This window comes from Eremothecium sinecaudum, chromosome VII (genome assembly GCF_001548555.1).
Source record: "Eremothecium sinecaudum strain ATCC 58844 chromosome VII, complete sequence".
Taxonomy (NCBI): domain Eukaryota; kingdom Fungi; phylum Ascomycota; class Saccharomycetes; order Saccharomycetales; family Saccharomycetaceae; genus Eremothecium; species Eremothecium sinecaudum.
Window position 1 is genome coordinate 886382 of NC_030898.1, and position 20357 is coordinate 906738.

The following is a 20357-nucleotide window of genomic DNA, read 5'->3' on the forward strand; positions in this document are numbered from 1 at the left end:
TAGTTATGTTATTATAATACCATTTCCAGATTTTAATTGTCAGTTATATTAGTTTCTTTCTGCGTATTACAAACTCTTGTCTATTAAAACTGTGGATCGCTTCGAGCGATAGTCTTTGGCATCACTAGCTACTGAAGCCTTCTTTTTACCAGTAATTCCAAATAGAGACTTTGCATCTTTAGCAAGTTCTCCGCAGAAACCTTTAAAGTCCATAGAATACTTCCAATTGTGAAACGAGCGAGGCCTTTCTTTCAATTGCTTCTTATTAGAAGAACCGCTTGAGACTGGGTCTTTCATAGTTTTAGGATCAGGATCTTCAATTGAGACCCTTTTTAAATGCCGATCAACTAACTCAATTTTTGAATGTCTTGTTAATTTCGATAATCCAGAGGTAATATTAATCGATAACCGCTTAGTAGAATTTAACTTCTTCTCATTCGAATTTCTGAGTGGTAATTCTGAGATTTCCTTAACAGACGCCGACTCCTCTGGCACTTCGCATGAAAAATCTTGGTTATGTGATATCTCTCTTTTAGGTGCTGGTGGTTTAGTTGGGACTAATTGAGGGGCACTTGCATTATTGTATACAAGAAATCGCTCCTTTGACAAATTATTGGGACCCTTTTTAGAAGAATTCAATTGCTCAGATCTTGGGACGGTTATAGATGAAGCAATAGTGGCGTGCGAAAATTCAGAAGAAACTGCAGAGAATTCTGACTCATGGGAAGAATTACTAACCCCAACTGAGACCTTCCGATTCACTTCAGCCCGGCTGACAATCTGCTGGTTCAACAACTCCTTTGTATTATTATGAATATCTGAAATCTTAGCAAAGGTTAGAATACGGTGTTTGGGTAACGGCTCTTTAAACGAACAATAGGTTGTTAGTTGCTTTGAACGCGAATTGAAGCTGTCCACTTTCTTATCACCTTTTGCCTTCTCTTTTTCATAAAGAACTACTTCAACATCTTTACTTGGTGTTGGAAATTTATCTCTAGAAAGCGCAGCAGCCTTAGATACACCATTACCATCGTTGAAGATTATAGGGCTAGTGTGAATATCTTTAGATTTTTGTTCAGCAATTTGCACCCGGGAGCCATCCACATACGCATCGCCATTGATACAACGATTAATACCTTCTTCAACTGTGTGAAGGATACTCTCCATAGGCGAAGTTCGGCTGCCATTTGATTCTACAGGCGTAGAATTTGTAGAACACTGTTTATGGGGTTGGGGTTTAACTAGTGCTGACTTCGGCCTTAATGGAGAACGTTCTGGTATTCGGATTACCTTTACCGCTTTCCTCCCATTCGATTCTGGTTGAACGATTTCAGAAACTTGAGAATTTTTCATTGGTGTGGTTGGATGAGCCGCAGCAAATAGATCGTCCAGGACATGGATACTACGGCTTCTTTTATGCTGATGTCCAGTACCTCTTTGCTTCTGCAAGTTTTGTCTCCTTTGTTCAACAGAAGGGTTAACCGTCTCTTCTGGAATCTTGAGGAAGTTCACATCTTGTGCTATCTTTGTGGAACCGTCAAACTTTACATTAGTAGCAGCATCTGAGTTAATATCGTCGGACATTCTCGGGAACTTAAATGTCTCATTCGATACGCGTTCTGGTGAGGGGCTTGTATTCTTAATGGTCTCCTCATCGTTCAAGCTGAAAAATCCAGAGAGGGCCTCGCTGTTCCTAGGAGCAGGAGTCTTTTCAAAATCAGGTATAGTGATCGATTTCGAAAGCGATCCCATAGCCATTAAGGGTAAAGAAGCTCGAGAACGATTATGCGATTGCAATTGCCGCTGTACCACCGAATCCGGCAGTTCAGCGACCACATCAGAATTCCAGCGATGAGCATGCCTCTTACTAGGGGAATAAAAACTCATCTTCGATTGCTCCCTTAAAGGTGAACTATTTCTTAAATTTATAACTTGTTCTTTCAAATTAACATTAGCTTCATTATCGATACCCAGGAGGACATCAACATCATCATAGCTCAAATTTATAGATAAATCATTAGCGGCAGAAGGAATAGATAAATCACTAGTATCCTCCTTACCTGTCGAATCATATACGGGACAATCCTGCAGACTGTATCCATTGTCACCGTCCTCATTGTAAGATGCGTCAGAATGATCAGCATTGAAAACGCTGTAGCCTTGTCCATCAAATACCAGACTGTTGCGCTGTTTATTATGGTTAAAGGGAGACAAGAATGGCGGCATCTCAAGTTCTAAAGGAACCGGAACGCGATACCTGTTCAATGGTGAATCAGCTTTTAAAAAAAGTTCTCTGGGAGAGGAAATGGACAGCTGTTCAAGTGGGGCAGGCATTGAAACTGTATTTTTCATCATCATATCTCCGTCAGCCGGCTTCGATGACGGCTTTACGGAAGAGCTCTCGTAGCCGTTTACCATGTCGACAATAAAAGATTGCAGAGATTTACTTCTGATATGGCCTAACGGTAATGAGCTAGACGTAGTTTTCAACGGCCGATTAAGCTCAGATTGCGTTCTTAAATGTCCCCTCGTATCTCTTTTCTGGGGTGGATCTTCAAGGCTAACTTTAGCAAGCCACGCATATCTCGGCACCGGAACGGTCACCTTATTTTTTAGATCAACGAAGTGTTCCAAAGGCTCATCTACCGGGGACATTGGGTATACTATATGAGACTTGCTACAATCGGCCTCAATATTAATATTCTCCTTCATCATTGAGTTTCTATCCCGGCTTAACCGATTCTTAGATTCTAAGTAGTATTCCTCAACCTTCTCGCAAGCGGGAAGCGAGAATCGTACCTGCGAAGTGCTCCTCCTATGATGTGGAATAGCCTTCAAGCAGGAGTGCAACGTTTCATTCCCGTTCAAAATAGGACCACGAGCTAACACGGTGGCTTGTTGGGTCATTTATTACTAACAGAGGCTTTGGGTGTTCTGTCCAACGCCAGCGCTTGTATACACCGCAACACTACAAAAATTAATAACAGCTTTAACAACCGGTGGAATATGCTGCAGCGCGAAACGTCCTCCAAATTTTATAACAACTTGTACACGTCAGATCAAGTAGTTCGATTCTTTGTAAAGGATAAAGTGTCAAAGCGAATAAAATTATATAAAATAAAATAAAAATAAAATTAAATTAAATTAAATTAAAATAAATCAAAATAAATAAATAAAAACAAAACTACAAAGCAAAATCTGAAGTACTCGGACAAGAACCCCAAGTTCATTTACTTGAATAGTCAGCTATCTTTTGCTTTTTCTTTACCTACTCCAATCTCTTTCACTCAAACTTGTAGATACTCCCGATCTGTCATTCTATCCTAATTATCAATTCACTCTCTACGTAAAACTCTGAGGGAGACCCTCCTTACATGGAAGCTAGGAAGGTGTTCGGAAAGCTTGCCTCCTGCATCTCGAAGCTTCAGTGCTGATAGGGGCGCATCGAATATTCTAAGCGTTGCATTTCTAGACGGGATTCCTTATTTACCTTTTTCCTAATCTGATTGGAGAGTTGCCGCGCACGTTTCTGCGCAGGAACAACATGCCAGTATATATCACGTGATTTTCAATAACCACTCACTTTAAACGAGATCGCCGTGTGCAGGGATCCAAAGCTAACAGCGGGCCTTGATAACTAAAATAGAACCCTCACCGCTAGCTGGCGGTAACATTGGATAGTTTAGTAAGCCAGAGAGCGTTATAATAGGTGTTAAAAGAGATTATGAGCACCGCTGATTACGGATATGATTATGACTATCTTTTTAAGAGTATGTGCTAAGATTTGTGTTTAGGTTATTTTCTGTTTTGGTTTGAGGTGGTTACTGTTTAACCTTGGCGTCGACGGCACGTATTAAGCTGCATTAAGTTGAAATTTTATATGGTAGTTTTTACGTTCTAAATGGAAATGTGATGCTTGGGTGAAGTCAGTTCAGAAAGTTTTAAGATCTTCTTATACTAACGAAGGCTATTTTTAGTTGTGTTAATAGGTGATTCCGGTGTGGGAAAGTCAAACTTGCTGTCAAGGTTTAGCTCTAATGAATTCAACGTTAATTCAAAGTCGACAATCGGTGTTGAATTTGCAACCAGAACGATAGAGGTAGAAGGTAAGAGCGTAAAAGCACAAATTTGGGATACAGCGGGGCAAGAAAGATATCGTGCTATCACGTCTGCATACTATAGGGGAGCTGTAGGCGCCCTAATTGTATACGACATTAGCAAGTCTAGCAGTTACGAGAATTGTAACCGTTGGTTAACCGAATTAAGGGAGAACGCTGATGAAAATGTAGCAGTTGCGCTGATCGGCAACAAGTCGGATCTCTCACACTTACGTGCAGTACCTACCGACGAGGCCAAGACCTATGCGCAGGAAAACCAGATGCTGTTTTCTGAAACAAGTGCTATGAACGCAGAAAACGTTGACCAAGCCTTCACTGAACTCGTGGTTGCTATTTACCAAATGATTTCCAAGAACCAGGTGGACCTAAATGACGAAAGTGGTTTAGGGACAGTGCCTAGAGGGGCCACAATCTCGCTAACTACAGCACCAAACGAAAAAAAGAAAAAATCCAGTAATTGCTGCTGAGACCGTATTTTGTCCGCGCCCCATATCACATTTTACTTATGTATTCACGCTGATGTACAATTTATTTACTGCTACAATTCTTAATTGAGAAGGAAATCTAACAACGTGAGACTCTGATAGCTCATTTGCCTCCAGCGGCAGATGCTTCGTATTCAGCATCGTCGTCTTCCTCATCGTCTTCCTCTTCTTCATCTCCTTCAGCTGCAGCATCCTTTGCTGTCTCCGGAGATGCGCTGTCTGAACTATCGGTACTTAACGCGCCGCCATTTTCCTTTGCGAGTTCTTCTGCGGTCTTCCTGTAGTCAATTACTTTACCCCTTGTACGACGACCACCGGAAATTATATTGGCAGAATCAATTTCTGCGAGGTCATCATCTTCCTCATCCTCCTTAGATTCTATCATATCCAATTTCTCATCATCAATGTCGCTCTCTTCATTATCTTCTTCGCCATTTTCGGTAACTTTCGTAGCTTTGTCCTTGTCAGTAGAGTTATCCTTGTCCACTTGCACGTCGTAATCGTCGTAGTTTCTCCTCCGACGCTTATGATTCTTTCTTTCAGCAGTTTCTACAGATGCTTGCTGGTCTACCGGACGTTTTTCCTTAAGTTCCTCAGGCATTTTTTGCATTGTTGTATTAGAAGCAAGGGTCTTAGGGTGCAGGAATCTCCATTGAGATGTTTTAAATTTTCAAAACATGGGAAGACTTCGGGATGAAAAAAGTTCGCAACTTTTTTCGCTTACATACATACTGAAGCACAGCAAAGGTTACAGTCTGGAGATCAAATGACTGCTTCAACTGTGGCCCATAAGTCTACTCTCAAGGACCTTGTCAGCTATAGGCTAAGAGTACTTACTATAGATGGCAAAGTATATATTGGCACACTAATGGCCTTTGACTCACATATGAATATGGTCTTAGCAGATTGTATAGAACAAAGACTACCAGAACAGCATATCAAGGCTCTACAGAAAGATCCAAGTCACCACGTGCATCCAGAGAAGCGCACTTTGGGGTTAACTATCCTTCGAGGGGAACATGTGCAATCTACTGTAGTTGAGAGTGCCCCCATTATGACGAAAAAAGAGCGTATCCAGACCCAAAAAAAGGTGAAAAAGAAGTTTGCTTCCAAGAAACAGCGATCACAAGTTACTGGCTCCGCCGGGAGTAGTCTCCATAGCGCCAATGCCACTCCCTCCACAACAAGAGGAGTTCAGCAGCCAAGACAACAACAAGTGCAGGTACAACAACAACAACAACAACAACAGCAACAACAGCAACAACAACAACAACAGCAGCAGCAGCAGCAGCGCCAGCGTCCCGCAAGATTTAACGCGCCACCAGGTTTCAAAAAACGTTAATTTCTTTGTTTATGATTATTATGGCATTCTCTCCGGTCGCATATCACTTCTATTTGGATAACAGTCACCGAAGGCATCCGGAACTTTCTCAGAGATCTGGAGCTGATCTGTGATGACAGGCTTTACCCGACGTATCCTGTGAGTGTATTAAAATCAAAATGTTGACGGCGTTCCATAATAATGTATAGCCGATGATTCTCCGAATTATTCGGAGATCTCCGTGCGATATCCTTCTCTCACTAATTAGACATTATACGCCCCTGATTTGTTATTTTAGTCATTCTTATGGGGAAAGACTGCAAGGCTGCTTGACAGTAATTGCGTTTTAAAGTTCCATAATTATCTTGCATCTTACCCCTCCCCGGCTTCTTCTACCATATACTGTGGGACCACCCATGGCTTACGTATATACTTATATATTTAATTTATTATATATAGTTAAATATATAAAATAACCCACAAGACCTAAATTGGATATGACCCCATAATCCGCATGCAGCTGAAGAACTCATTCAATATTAAGCGACACCCAATGTGTCCGCGTAAGACTAATTTTCCAATTGATAACGATCAGCGGCCATTCAAGTGTGAAACATGTTATAAAGGTTTCTACAGAATGGAGCACAAAAAGCGACACCTACGTACACATACTGGTGAAAAGCCCCATAAGTGCACCGCCGAAGGTTGTTCTCGCCGCTTTAGTCGAACTGATGAGCTTAAACGACATATGAAAACACATAAGGACAACGGTACCAAACCAACTGTCACTATAGCCGCGCTAAAACCGCCAAAACCTGACAATAAAATCCAGATCACTTCATACGCGCCACAGTCTGACTGTCGTCCTGTACGACGAGCAAATCTCTCCCTTGCACTGTTGCTGAACAGCGACGAGGAGGATGGGGGCGGTGTTGTTAGCGACCAGCGGCGGCAGCACAAGCAGCACTAGACTAGGACACTGTGGAGCAAGTTGCAGGCCTGTAGTTAAATAGTCATGTGATTGTGCGGATCATTATACACGAGAGAATTAAGATTGTTACTACTATCCCGAAAATTAATAGTTGTATAGTACTAGCATTTAAAAACTATACTAGCCTAAACTACTAAAAGAAGGCCCTATTTGCGCTTCCCGTATAAGTGTTGGTTTTTTGAGAACGGTAGCGTATCATTTTATTGGGTAACACTCATTAAACGCAAACGTTCTGAGAACTTGTATGAGAGAGAATCGACTTTAAAGAGCTACATAGTGGTGACTTTAGTCAATGTCTGAACATATAAAGGATGTAAGCATGGAAGATGTTAGGGAGGCAGATAATCAAGGGGAGGACCGGAGGCAAGAGCGCCAGGGGTATGCTGGTGAGCTTGTAGAATCTTTTTCTGAAATGAAACTAATTGGGGGCGGTAATGTTCCACACAATACACTAAGTAATAAAACTACAAGTACACTTATTTTTGATTATGACGACGATATTCCAGTTCCTAAGCGAGAAGAGGCTGGTGGAGATTTGGGTTCGGCTTCGGATATGGAATCGCTAGACGAAGGAGGCGAAATGTCTGGACAACAAGGACAGGAATCTGGTTCTGGTGGTGAACTAACTCCACAGCTGGGCAATGCTGGAGTGGGCCCTCAGGGGCAGAGCCAATCGGAACAGATTTCCCAAGAGACGCGACAGTATGTCTCCATGATGGTTCCAGTACAAATCACGTGGCAGCAAGGTGGGACGAAAGTTTATGTAACGGGGTCGTTCACTGGTTGGCGAAAGATGATTGGACTTGTTCCGGATGCTAACCAACCCAACCTGTTTCGTATTAAGTTGCAGCTGCCTCCTGGGACACACAGGTTCCGGTTTATAGTTGATAATGAATTGCGGTTTAGTGACTTTTTGCCAACGGCGACTGACCAGATGGGCAACTTTGTTAACTATTTGGAGATAGCGGCGGTTCAGCCTCCCCCCCAGCCGGCTCCGATATACGAAGCGGACACGCAGGCGCAGCAACAGCAGTATGAACAACAGTATTCTCAGCCGATCGGCGAGCAGGTACATCGCGAGGCAAACGATCGCTACACAATTGGCAGTGCTCCTAACGAGCAGCATGTGCGCGAGTCTGTTGGATCTGCGGCTCGAGGGAGCACACAGTCACGTGAATTCCAGGGTCTAAGTGCGCGCTCAAAATTGGCACTGCAAATAGAAAAGGAACCGGATGACATGGGTGATGGCTACTCTCGCTTCCGTCAGGAAGTGACTGTTCGTCCTAAATTCGAGTTCACTCAGGAAATCCCTGCGGTGTTTACCGATCCTTCCGTGATGAGTCAGTATTACCTCACACTAGATCAGCAACAAAATAATCAGCAGAATTTCGCATGGCTGACGCCCCCTCAGCTGCCTCCCCATTTGGAGCACGTCATCCTCAACATGTATAATAAGACGGCCGAAGGTGCCAACGAAAACACGTCTGGTGCCCTCCCCATACCAAACCATGTCGTTCTGAACCATTTGGCAACGAGCAGCATCAAACATAACACTCTCTGCGTCGCTAGCACTGTAAGATATAAACGAAAATACGCAACGCAAATCCTTTATGCCCCACTGCAGTAATTGAGCTCATATCGTTACAAATTGACCGGTAATTCATAATTCAGTACTTAATAAATTCACGGCGTCCGCATGTAACACAATATATACCAGCGTGTAAAACTTGCCCTTAAACTCATTTTAACTACTGTCTATACACAACTTCTTGCATTGTTAAAGTCCATCTGGTTCGTGGAATGTGATTTATGTTCACGCGTATTGACCCTTCAAATTTGGTAAACTTGCTTGTATGCTCGCAGTTTTCACCAAGATAGGTGGCAAAACATACTCAAATTTGTTATTTACTGGGAAGATAAAGCAGATTTGAGCGTATAAGTCGCTGGATATGAGTGAGCTAAATATAGATTTTAACGCCTTTGGAAAAAGGTTGCTCTTGCTTCGTGAAAACTTTCAAAAGTTTGAAGAATCGCCTTCAAGCTTATTGTTTGTACTAGGTTCAAGCGATGAGGAAAACCCCTACCAAAAAACAACTATTTTGCAAAATTGGTTATTGGGATATGAATTTCCAGCTACGTTGATTGCTTTACTTAAGTCTAAATGTATTATTATTACAAGTGCGGCTAAAGCTAAACATCTTACTGGATATATAGAGAAAATTAACAAGGACCATGAGGGCGAATTTTGTATTGAGATATGGCAAAGGAACAATAAGGACCCGGAACACAATGCGAAACTTTTTAAGGATGTTGTTACTGTTTTAAAAGATGCTGGAAAAGTAATAGGGATGCCTACTAAGGATTCTTATCAGGGAAAGTTTATGGCGGAATGGAATCCGATTTGGGAAGCGGCTGTGAGTGAAAATGAGATGCGTGTTGTTGACATTTCTCTTGGCTTATCTAAGGTTTGGGCGGTAAAGGATGATAAGGAACAGGCGCTTTTGCAGGTGTCTAGCAAAGGTTCAGACAAATTCATGAGTCTACTTTCAGATGAACTTGTACGTGCTGTTGATGAGGAATTGAAAATCACTAATGCTAAGCTTTCCGATAATATCGAAAACAAAATTGATGATCCAAAACTGTTGAAAAAGCTCTCTGTTGAGCTAGCTGCGTTTTGTCCAAAAAACGATAAATTTGACGTAAATTTTCTGGATTGGGCGTATTCTCCCATCATCCAGTCAGGGTCTAAATATGACCTGAAGGTTTCGGCACGTTCCAACAATGAACAATTGGATGGTAACGGATGTATACTTGCGTCATGTGGGATTCGTTACAAGAACTACTGTTCAAATATTACAAGAACCTTCTTGATAGATCCATCTGATGAGATGGCTGATAACTATGATTTCCTTTTGTTACTTCAAGAAGAAATTATTAAGAACTTCTTGAAGGTTGGTTCAACTCCTAAGCAGGTTTATGAGGCTGCTGTACAATATATCAACAATAAGAAACCTGAGTTACTATCCTCTTTTACTAAGAATGTGGGATCCCTTATTGGTCTAGAGTTTAGAGACTCTCAGTTTATCCTAAACAGTAAAAACGACTACCGCAAAGCAGAGGCTGGTGATTGCTTTAATATATCTTTGGGTTTAAATTCTTTAAAGGATTCCAAAACAGGTGCAACATATGCATTGCAGATTGCTGATACTGTGCAACTAACCTCTTCAGGTGAACCAAAACTGCTAACTTCGTATACCAAATCAAGATCTCAAGTCTCTTTTTATTTCAATAACGAGGAAGAAACCACGTCTAGAGTTAAAGCAGAAAAAGCAAAATCGCCTTCGATCCCTATGACTTCAGATTCAAACTCTAAAATTCTAAGGAGTAAACTGCGTGGTGATGCCAGAGCAGAAGATGATGAAAAGGAACAAATTCGTAAGGAAAATCAGAGGAAATTGCATGAAAAGTTGCAAAAAGAAGGCTTATTAAGGTTCAGTGATGCAGATGCGACTGATGGTAACCAACAGCCAATCGCCTACTTCAAAAAATATGAGTCGTACGTTAGGGAATCACAAATTCCAAACAATGTGCGCGATGTAAGAATTCACGTGGATTGGAAAAATCAAACTATTATTCTACCAATATATGGTAGACCCGTTCCATTCCATATAAATTCCTACAAAAATGGATCTAAAAATGAGGAGGGTGAATACACGTACATTAGATTAAACTTCCATTCACCTGGTACTAGCGGTGTTAGCAAGAAAACGGAGGAACTACCATATGAGGATAATCCGGATGCTCAATTTGTCCGTTCAACAACTTTGAGATCAAAGGATGGTGATCGTATGGCTGAGATCTTTAAACAAATAACCGAACTGAAGAAAGAATCTACTAAGAGGGACCAAGAACGTAAAGTTTTGGCTGATGTGGTTGAACAAGCTAAGTTGGTTGAAAATAGATCTGGTAGAACTAAGAGGCTAGATCAAATATTTGTTCGTCCTAGTCCAGATAGCAAGCGAGTTCCAGGTACTGTTTTTATACATGAGAATGGTATAAGGTACCAGTCACCGCTGCGTACGGATAGCAGGATTGATATTTTATTTTCTAATATAAAAAATCTTTTCTTTCAACCATGTAAAGGGGAACTGATAGTTATCATCCACGTTCATCTCAAGAACCCCATTTTGCTTGGCAAAAAAAAGATACAGGATGTTCAATTTTACCGTGAGGCATCTGACATGGCTGTTGACGAAACTGGAAACAGTAGACGTAATCAAGCTAAATTCAGAAGATATGGTGATGAGGATGAATTGGAGCAAGAACAAGAAGAGAGAAGGAAACGTGCTGCATTGGACAAAGAGTTCAGGTACTTCTCAGAAGCAATTGCTGAAGCCTCGGATGGGTTATTTGATGTTGATACGCCATTTAGGGATTTAGGCTTCCAAGGTGTGCCTAGCAGGTCGGCAGTTTTCTGTATGCCAACCAGAGATTGTTTAATTCAATTGGTCGAACCTCCGTTCCTAATCGTTAATTTGAGTGAAGTCGAGATATGTATATTAGAAAGAGTCCAGTTTGGTTTGAAAAACTTTGATATGGTTTTTGTCTATAAGGACTTTTCAAAAACTGTTACTCATATTAACACAATTCCGATCGAACAGCTCGAATTTATTAAATCATGGCTAACAGATGTTGACATACCTTACACTGTTTCTACCATTAACTTGAATTGGGCAACTATAATGAAGTCTTTGCAGGATGACCCACACCAATTCTTCCTTGATGGCGGTTGGTCTTTTTTGGCAACCGGCTCCGATGACGAGGCTTCTGATGCAAGTGAAGAGGAGATTAGTGAATATGAAGCGTCTGATGATGATCCATCTGATGAAGACGTTGAATCCGAAGAAGATTACTCAGAAGGGGGTGCTGAAGAGTTTAGCGATGAAGGCAGTGAGGACTTCAGTGGTGATGACAGTGAAGGTGGTGAAGACTGGGATGAACTGGAAAAAAAGGCAGCTAAAGCTGACCGTACCAGCAGACTTGCTGATTAAAAGAACATTTCCATAGCAGAGAATAATGTCACCAAGTGTGTAAAAATAACTTTCTACTATCAAGAACAATTTGTAAAATCTTGTAATTATTCATGTAAACTACCATTAATCTCGATGAATAGCTAAGTTGCATTCGGATCATGTATTTAGCTCCCCGGAAAGCTTTTGATAACATCACCATTTAATGTCAGAAAACAAAAATAAAAGGTTACTCGAACCAACTGCTGGCTGTTTATTTTGCCGTTCATTGCAATCCAAATCTATAAAATTAAAGGATAAAGCATATTATCGCAGAAGGTCAAAAATTAATACTCCTCAAACTACACAGTTCTGAAATCAGGACCTCCTATATACAATTACCCTATTTGTCTTTTCTACATTTTTTGTGAGCCATAATCAAAAACCTGTGGTATGATACCCAACAGAACTATTCGTCAACAATAATGGTTTGTCACCTTCATAATCCTTTGATTTATTTTCAGAGAGTTGTTCAGAGAGTTTTGCAATGATATCATATTGTTCTTTTTTGATGGAGATCTCATACGGCTTAACCAATGAATCTAAACCGTTCCACCATGCGACCTCCAAAACATACTCATACCGAATAAGATTATAAGCCGTGTATAGTAAGGCTACAAAGCCCTCTTTGTTTCCAGTATCAACAAAATACTTTAACAAGCCTTCAGCGACAGACTGGGTTTGAGAAAGAGCTGCTGTTTCAATCGCTTCCTTCCATAATTTGTTTGCTTTTAGAATTGACAAACTCTTATCCCATTTCTTGTTCCTGTTGTACAAAAGTGCTGCAATCTTCTTAAAAAATATCAAATCATGCTTTTCTAAAACAGCAGCTAAAGCTAGTTGATCAAATTTATCATAAGATAAAACAGCACTTTGTAGAGCGTTATAATTTTCTTCTTCAATCATCAATTCATGATAAGCCTCGTTAACAACTTTATAATTTTTTGGTAAAACACCAATCAAAAATGGTTTAATCAAAGGCAAGTTATCTGATTTTGAAAAGATCTTAATAGCCCTTGGTATGTCCAACCTAGGTGTTAACGCTGATAATAAGTCAACCAACAAAGCTGGGTGTTCTTTGACATAAAAGTTAATTGCCTTGTAATAAATCTCTAAATTGGAGACCTTGACAATGATCTCTTTGAAGTAATCATGGTCAAAGTTACCAGCGGATCTTTCAATTACTGTTAGCGCAGCGTTATCCCATTCATCATAATGTGCATACAAGAATATCAATTCAGGCCATAAGTGAGCTTTTTCAGTCGCTCTAATAACCTTAGGCATATTAATTCTTGACCAAAATAACTTCAAATGTTCGTAGGTTTTCGATGGATCATATTTGGTATATAATATAGCCAATTCCGTAAACATACCCATATGGGCCCTTTCTAAAGCTAGGCCTGCTTCGAACATGGATATTAGCTCTTCAACATATCCATTCTTTTCATACTTAACGACTAAATCATCCAATTCCTCGGCATGAACGATTAACTCCAAACCACAAATTTGTGCCAATCTAAACTCTTTATTCTTGATACAGGCATTGTTAACTTCACCCCAAACTCTAACATTAGAAGCCTTTCTAGCAGTTTCAACAGCTGCTTGGTAGTCTTTCAAATGAACCAATGTTGTCGCTAGTTTGGAATAATTTGAAATCGAAGAGTAACATAATTTAGCAGCTTTGAAATTACCTATTTCTGATAATGTATCTCCAACATCTTCCAGATCAGCAACATTATTACTGTTCAATAGTTTCTCAATTTCATTGATTTTATCCAACTTGGCATACGATAAAATTAAAGCACCATCAATTACTGGTTCTTTTAAGGACTTTCTGGACATTATGAGGAAGGGTATTAAATCCTCGTAATTGTCGGAATCTTCGGCGACTTTGATAACAGTCTCATAATTAGAAGGATCTTCTGCTTTTATGTAAGATTCGATGGCTTCCGAAATGCGACGATTATTCAACTGCGCACACCCCAATTGAGACCATAAACTTGCCTTATCAATTTTGTCTGCATATGATTCAGCTCTATCTAATGACATAATGTTTTCAACTAAAACTTGTAGAGCTTCTTCGTATCTTTCATTTTTGTCATAAAGTTCAAAGGCCTCTTCATTTAACCCTGCTTCAATACACATTGGAGCAATGTCATCAACATCATAATTGTCTAACTTCTCAATATAGGTCGTAACTTTGGATGGCTCATATTTTACTGCAGACAACATCAGTAGGCCCTGTAGAGCAGCATTATCATTAAATGGAGAAGGTTCAAGAATAATCTTCTCCAACAATTCAATCAATTCTAATTTTAAACCAGCGTTCATGAAGGCCTGAACGGTGATTGAAACCGGCTCTGGATCTGTCAGTTCTGGGATACCAACACCAATCACAGACTCAAGTAATTGTTTTCTATGACCGCCATCTTCATCTAAGACAGAGCTCCAAAACTCCAAATCTGAACGCTTTAATAAATACCTGGCTTGGTACTTGTACATAGAGTTTTCATTCGTAATTCTGACTAGGTCTTCATCGTTACCACCTTTATCATATGCAATATATGCCAAATATGGATCTCTCTTTTCACAGTATCTTCCAACATCCAAAGTATCATAATTGTCATTTTCCCTTAAAAATTTCTCAGGAGAATTATTAGAGTCAATATATATTTTAGCCAAAGCATTGTAAACAGCTTGATCTTCGGTTCCCTTCTCTAGAGCCTCTTCCAAAATTGGTAGAAGCATTTTTAATCTATTCCTCTTCTCGACCTCAGCTGTCAATTCTGAAATCGAGTAATGTCCAGAAACACTTTTTAGTATCTTTTGGATAGTATGTTCGTCACAATTAACATCCAATAATCCAGCTACCACTTGAGGAGTTTTTGATGGATTAATCTGCTGGACATAAATATCAATAAATCTCATGTTTTTGGTTTTATGAAGATATAATACCAAATCGTGAACATAATCAAATCTGTCACAGACGATAACCAATGGTAATTGATCAGGTAAATCACTATCCTTTAGGTAGTTTCTAATCTTTTCGGGATCATATACATTGGATGATTTAACAATTTTTTGGACTTCTTGAAATTCTCCGACCTTAACAGCTGCCTGAATGTATTTGAATACAATTTCCGGGTCGTTAGTCAAGTGGACAATGGACTTTAAGTAATTGTATAAACCTTCAGTGGCCTTATAGTCTTCAAATAATTTGATCAAAACTTCAGGACTAAATAAGTCTGAAAACTTAATTGCAACATTTACAATGATTTGCATGTTAAGTTTCAAATCAGAGTCCATTAAAGCCCTTAAGCATGCCAATGATTGCTGAACATTCAACTTACCAAAATACCCAACCAACCAATCGGCAGGTAGAGCAGAAGTATGAGTAATGCACCTTTTTATGTCCTTTATATCTGTGTAATTTTGTAAGGCACTTTGGTACAAACCAGCTTTTTCACACAGCTTAGCAACAGTTATCCTATCGTAATGAGAAAAGATTGAATTTCCTAAGATAGCATCTGCAACTTGTGGAGCATGTTTTAGGTTAACTTCTAAAACACGTGTTTGTAAGTGACCATGTTCTGGAGTGTCACCTTTCAAAGCGTCTAACAAGAAAGAAGTACCCTGCTGAATGTGGTTTTGAGAAAAGAACATTTCGGCAATCTTTTCATAATCTAGTTGTGAGGCAGTTTCTGGAGACTTTAATAAGTTGATAGCGAATTCAGATGCTTTATCAGGAGAAGATCTCATGAGATCAGCTATCAATACAACAAAATTTGGCTGAAAACCCACTTTTTGAGAATAGGGTATAATTTTATCAAACTGTTCTAATTCAGCGAGACACGTTATCACCTTTGAGTGAGTTTGAGATCTCAAATAGCACGCCAAAGCCAGTGTTATATCAAATGAATGGACAACATCACCTAACTCCTCTGAGCATTCTAGTTTATCTTCCTTCAACCACTTTTCAAAAAGCTGCTTCCTATCTTGCTGCAAAACTGGTTTTGCAAGTTCTATCGTCTCGTATTTATTCAACTTTCCTTTATCCAATAAGGTAGAGAAATACAAAAGAATAGGTGAAATCGCACCAGGACTAGACTGGACATGCTTCAACTTATTGATGGTTGATTGGGTCCTCAATTTCTCTGATGAAGCGGCAACCCTTGCTGCATTCTGATAATCGCCCTGTTCTATTAATTTTTTGAATTGTTCTTCAAATAAATTATCTGCGCCCGGCAAGTTTCCTCGAGAGGCAATGGTTAGGGCTAAGGATACATTGGATAACTTCTTCAAGACATATGGAACAAGTTGTTCCTTGTCGATTTCAACAGTCAAGACTTGTCCCTTTTTGTTGATACAGGCAATACCATTCCTGTTATTGTAGTGGGTTGCGGTGAACACTGACTCTGCTGTAATACGGTTAACAAACAAATTTGAACCCGTTTCAAGTTCATATAAATGGATAAAACCATACTTTGTAAGAATGTATATGATTCCGTACTTTTCTGACACCTGAACTGACAATGGGAAATCGTTAGTGGCATCGGGAGGGAAGAATATGTCCACGGCTTTCTTTTGGTATTGTACAGGGTTCGCCTGAGCATTATGATCTATCTCGATAATGCGTAGCTCGCCCACGCCTGTAGTTGTATTTCTGTTACCAGTAACAAATACTTGCACAGGCTCCGTGTTACCCTCTAATAACAACGAGATAAATGCAGCAACATGGCCATCGATCGCCTGTGAAATATTACGAGCCTTAGAGTAAAGCTGGATTTTACCAGCAATATGACCGTTTTCCTGGATAATACCAATCACAGCAAACCAGTCCATGCTCTTATTTGCAACAAAATTAATGATTTGCGTGTTATTCAAATTCACATTCCTAGCAGTCAATCTCGCAGGAACAGCAGAAGGCTCTCCGTCAAAAGCATTGCATAACAATAGAGAATTTGTAGTAACAATACCCAATACTTCATCACTCAACCATTTCCAAAAGATCACGGGCTCATCAACTTGAAATGATTTCAATTTCTCCTTTGTATCAAGATTGAACATTTGCACTATGGTACCATTGGCACGCACTGAGATCACCTTCTGCGTAGGATGCATTATAGCAGAGTCTCCGCCCATGCTTTTTCTTGTAACTTCATTGTCATGTAATAGATCAACGATTGCAACCGAATTTGCCCCGTTAGTCGTCTCACGCACAGTAACATATCGATCACTTTCAAAAGTTGCAGACCTAAAATCTAATGACTGGGGCGATATACCTATCGAAGTTAAATCCACCAACTCAGTAAACTCAATTGGTAATTCGCTCATTATAATTAATCTCAAATTATAATATTGGTGTAAACAAAAAAAAATTTAACGTTACAAGATGTAGAAATAATGAGCTAACAACGCTGGATATAATTCTAGTTAAGCTAATTGTCCTATTCACAACAGTTTCCACTCTCTCCTGCCCGTTTGTTGTTGTTTTCGACTTTCAGGGATCTTATGTTTCACACATATAAAAGTGTTTTGCCACCAAGATCTAATTCTGCATATAGTGTCTTGAACAATCTACAACTAAAAAAAACAAGGGGTGGCTTACCCGGCATACTGTATCCGAATACTCCGTTTAATCCGGGTAACTTCAAACGTGTTTGGTGACAGAGGTGCGTGACCAGGATAAAACCCGTTTATGAACAGTCCGATTAGGGAAACAAGTTAGCAACAAATTGGAGGTTCCAAGTCGGGGTTTATGGTTTGCATGCGTACTCCAACGGACCCGCATCATCGCGTATTAGCAAACACAACGTTAAGTGCTAAGATGAAGGAACTTTAAGCGGATATTATAGCTGTTTAAGGTCCCCTTGATTGGTATATAAGGTTCATTAGTAATAGCAGAATTATAAGACTAAAATTTAATGCGGACACTCGAAATCATTTCTCTTAGAAAGCATTATTAAGGGAATAGAATCTATAAAGATATTTTATTTGTGTGATTTAATCTTTTACCTCTTAAGGAGATAAGCCAGTTAATTAGAATTATTGAGGAAAAATGACTCGTACTACTACTGTTGATCAGAGTAAGCCTGTGTTCTTGCCAAAGAAGTTCATCGAGAAGGCTCGTTCTAAGTCTAATGTTCAAATTAATGAAATCCATACGTTTCTTGAGGGTTCTCCCGAGCAATCGAAGCTTATTCTTGAAATGATGAACGAGTTGGCTGGTGATAGTTACTTGGTTGAGGGTACTGAATACTACGAGCATAATAAAGCTACATCCCGTGAAGCAACTGCAAAGAAACTCGCGCGTTTAGCAGGGTACTTGGAACATGATATCAAACGTGCCCGCGACGAATTCCATAGGGATGTGAGAGGGGAGTTGCAAGCCGCGGATGCTCCTTTGATAACTAATAAGGATTTGAGTTTTTTCCTTAAGCGGTTAGATTTGTTGACAATAGTTGACCCACAGTTGGTTACTAGGATGGGTGTGAACTTGCTCTTATTTGGTAACTGTGTTAGAGGTAATGGTACTGATGAGCAAATTAGATACTGGCTTCAGGAAAGAGGGCTAGCTTTGGGGACCGGTTTGTTTGGATGTTTTGCTATGACAGAGATGGGTCATGGTTCCAATGTAGCTAATATCCAGACCTTGGCTACCTATGAGCCAGCTACTGATACATTTAAGATTACAACCCCGGACTTGGTTGCTACCAAATGGTGGATAGGAGGTGCTGCACATAGTGCCACGCATGCTACTGTTTATGCACGTTTAATTGTTGAAGGGAAAGATTATGGTGTTAAAACCTTTGTCGTTCCACTACGTGACCCTGAAACCATGGAACTATTTCCCACAATAACAATTGGTGATATTGGCGCTAAAATGGGTCGTGATGGTATTGATAATGGGTGGATTCAATTTCATGGCACTGTAATTCCTCGCGAGTATTTGTTAAGCAGGTTCACCAAGATTACTCCAGGCAACCCCCCACGGGTTGAGACTAACAACACATTTGAGTCTGTTTGCGGTTATACTGCTCTTCTCTCTGGCCGAGTAGGAATGGTAAAAGAAAGTTTCAGAGTTGGCCAACGTTTTGCCACTATAGCTACTCGTTATGCGGTTGGTAGGCAGCAATTTGGCGAGCGTGGAAATGAAACCCAATTGATTGACTATCCCTTACATCAATATCGTGTGTTACCGCAAATCGCGTTAGTTTATTTGCTTGGGCCTGTGTCTGTCAATTTGGACAAATTATACTTTAATACAGTAAACTCTTTGTACGCTGCTGGATCTGATATTAAGAAGATGCAGTCAGTTATTGACGGTATGAAGACCCTATTTATTGAGTCAGCAGCTTTGAAAGCCACTGCAACCTGGCTAGTTGCTGGTTTGATTGACGAATTGAGACAGAGCTGCGGTGGACACGGTTACTCGAGCTACAACGGTTTCGGAAAGGGCTACAACGACTGGGTTGTTCAGTGCACATGGGAGGGAGACAATAACGTGTTATCCTTGACGTCTGGTAAATCAATCCTAAAGCTATTCACGGAAGCTGCGAAAGGCAGGAAGTTAAAGGCTCCTATCAGCTCTTTGTCATATTTGGCTCCAGAATATATCCAAAAGTTAAACACTGGCGCGCTAAATAACGTAACATCTTTATCCACCTTATCTGATTATCATGAAATCTGGGCCGTAAGTTTAATTAAATATTTGGCCTTCAGTGTAGGTGTGATGAAGTCGACTAGGAACCCGGATTCCATTTCCAAGTATCTTGTATCAGTAGCCAAATTCCACGCTTTCCACTCGATGACAAAATCATTCTATGAGCAGTTGACGTCAGACAACAGCTACATTAAAGATGAAGCTACAAGAGATGTCTTATGGAAGGTCTACAAGTTATTCTCTGTGTACTTCATTGACAAGTTCTCCGGCGAGCTCTTGCAATTGAAGGTTTTAACACCTGACCAAATGTCTTCCATCATTCAACCTCAATTGCTATCCCTATTGCAAGAGGTGAAAGTACACTGTATCAAATTAACAGATGCCTTCCAGTTACCTGACGCCTTTATTAACGCTCCTATCGGTTACTACGATGGTGACATTTACCACAATTATTTTAACGAGGTTACTAAAAATGCTCCGAAGGATGTTGCACCAGGTGTGCCGCCATATGCTAACCTCTTAACATCGCTTTTAGGGCGTGATTCTGGCTTTGAACGCAGTGGAGCTCCTTCTGAACAGCTATTCAGGAGGTTGACTAAGTGAGCTTCATGTGTCTATGTTGGCAGGCTACTGCTACTTACGTTAAATTTGCCATGCCGTTTTATGTGTACTTAGGTTCAATGGGAGTAGGCTGTGAACTCTGTATTTCG

At 40.2% G+C, this 20357-nt stretch overlaps 9 protein-coding genes across 9 annotated transcripts; 6 read left to right on the forward strand and 3 right to left on the reverse strand.

Moving 5' to 3' along the window:
- Positions 1–66: 66 nt before the first annotated feature.
- FIR1 (Fir1p) lies at positions 67–2907 on the reverse strand (the record flags this gene model as incomplete). Its single annotated transcript, XM_018133948.1, has 1 exon — positions 67–2907. One exon carries the CDS (start codon positions 2905–2907, stop codon positions 67–69), a length of 2841 nt encoding a protein of 946 aa, XP_017989437.1.
- An 817-nt stretch (positions 2908–3724) lies between these two features.
- On the forward strand, positions 3725–4585 carry YPT32 (Rab family GTPase YPT32; the record flags this gene model as incomplete). Its single annotated transcript, XM_018133949.1, has 2 exons — positions 3725–3770; positions 3978–4585. 2 exons carry the CDS (start codon positions 3725–3727, stop codon positions 4583–4585), a joined length of 654 nt encoding a protein of 217 aa, XP_017989438.1.
- Positions 4586–4706: 121 nt separating this feature from the next.
- Positions 4707–5213, reverse strand: CHZ1 (Chz1p; the record flags this gene model as incomplete). Its single annotated transcript, XM_018133950.1, has 1 exon — positions 4707–5213. The coding sequence occupies one exon, from the start codon at positions 5211–5213 to the stop codon at positions 4707–4709; it is 507 nt and encodes a 168-aa protein (XP_017989439.1).
- A 156-nt stretch (positions 5214–5369) lies between these two features.
- SMB1 (mRNA splicing protein SMB1) lies at positions 5370–5945 on the forward strand (the record flags this gene model as incomplete). Its single annotated transcript, XM_018133951.1, has 1 exon — positions 5370–5945. The coding sequence occupies one exon, from the start codon at positions 5370–5372 to the stop codon at positions 5943–5945; it is 576 nt and encodes a 191-aa protein (XP_017989440.1).
- A 493-nt stretch (positions 5946–6438) lies between these two features.
- Positions 6439–6894, forward strand: MIG2 (Mig2p; the record flags this gene model as incomplete). Its single annotated transcript, XM_018133952.1, has 1 exon — positions 6439–6894. The coding sequence occupies one exon, from the start codon at positions 6439–6441 to the stop codon at positions 6892–6894; it is 456 nt and encodes a 151-aa protein (XP_017989441.1).
- A 313-nt stretch (positions 6895–7207) lies between these two features.
- Positions 7208–8542, forward strand: AW171_hschr74483 (protein kinase subunit beta; the record flags this gene model as incomplete). The annotated part of the gene is made up of 1 exon (XM_018133953.1): positions 7208–8542. The coding sequence occupies one exon, from the start codon at positions 7208–7210 to the stop codon at positions 8540–8542; it is 1335 nt and encodes a 444-aa protein (XP_017989442.1).
- A 322-nt stretch (positions 8543–8864) lies between these two features.
- Positions 8865–11966, forward strand: SPT16 (chromatin-remodeling protein SPT16; the record flags this gene model as incomplete). The annotated part of the gene is made up of 1 exon (XM_018133954.1): positions 8865–11966. One exon carries the CDS (start codon positions 8865–8867, stop codon positions 11964–11966), a length of 3102 nt encoding a protein of 1033 aa, XP_017989443.1.
- A 396-nt stretch (positions 11967–12362) lies between these two features.
- Positions 12363–17318, reverse strand: CHC1 (clathrin heavy chain; the record flags this gene model as incomplete). The annotated part of the gene is made up of 1 exon (XM_018133955.1): positions 12363–17318. The coding sequence occupies one exon, from the start codon at positions 17316–17318 to the stop codon at positions 12363–12365; it is 4956 nt and encodes a 1651-aa protein (XP_017989444.1).
- A 724-nt stretch (positions 17319–18042) lies between these two features.
- Positions 18043–20250, forward strand: POX1 (acyl-CoA oxidase; the record flags this gene model as incomplete). Its single annotated transcript, XM_018133956.1, has 1 exon — positions 18043–20250. One exon carries the CDS (start codon positions 18043–18045, stop codon positions 20248–20250), a length of 2208 nt encoding a protein of 735 aa, XP_017989445.1.
- Between the last annotated feature and the right edge of the window lie 107 nt (positions 20251–20357).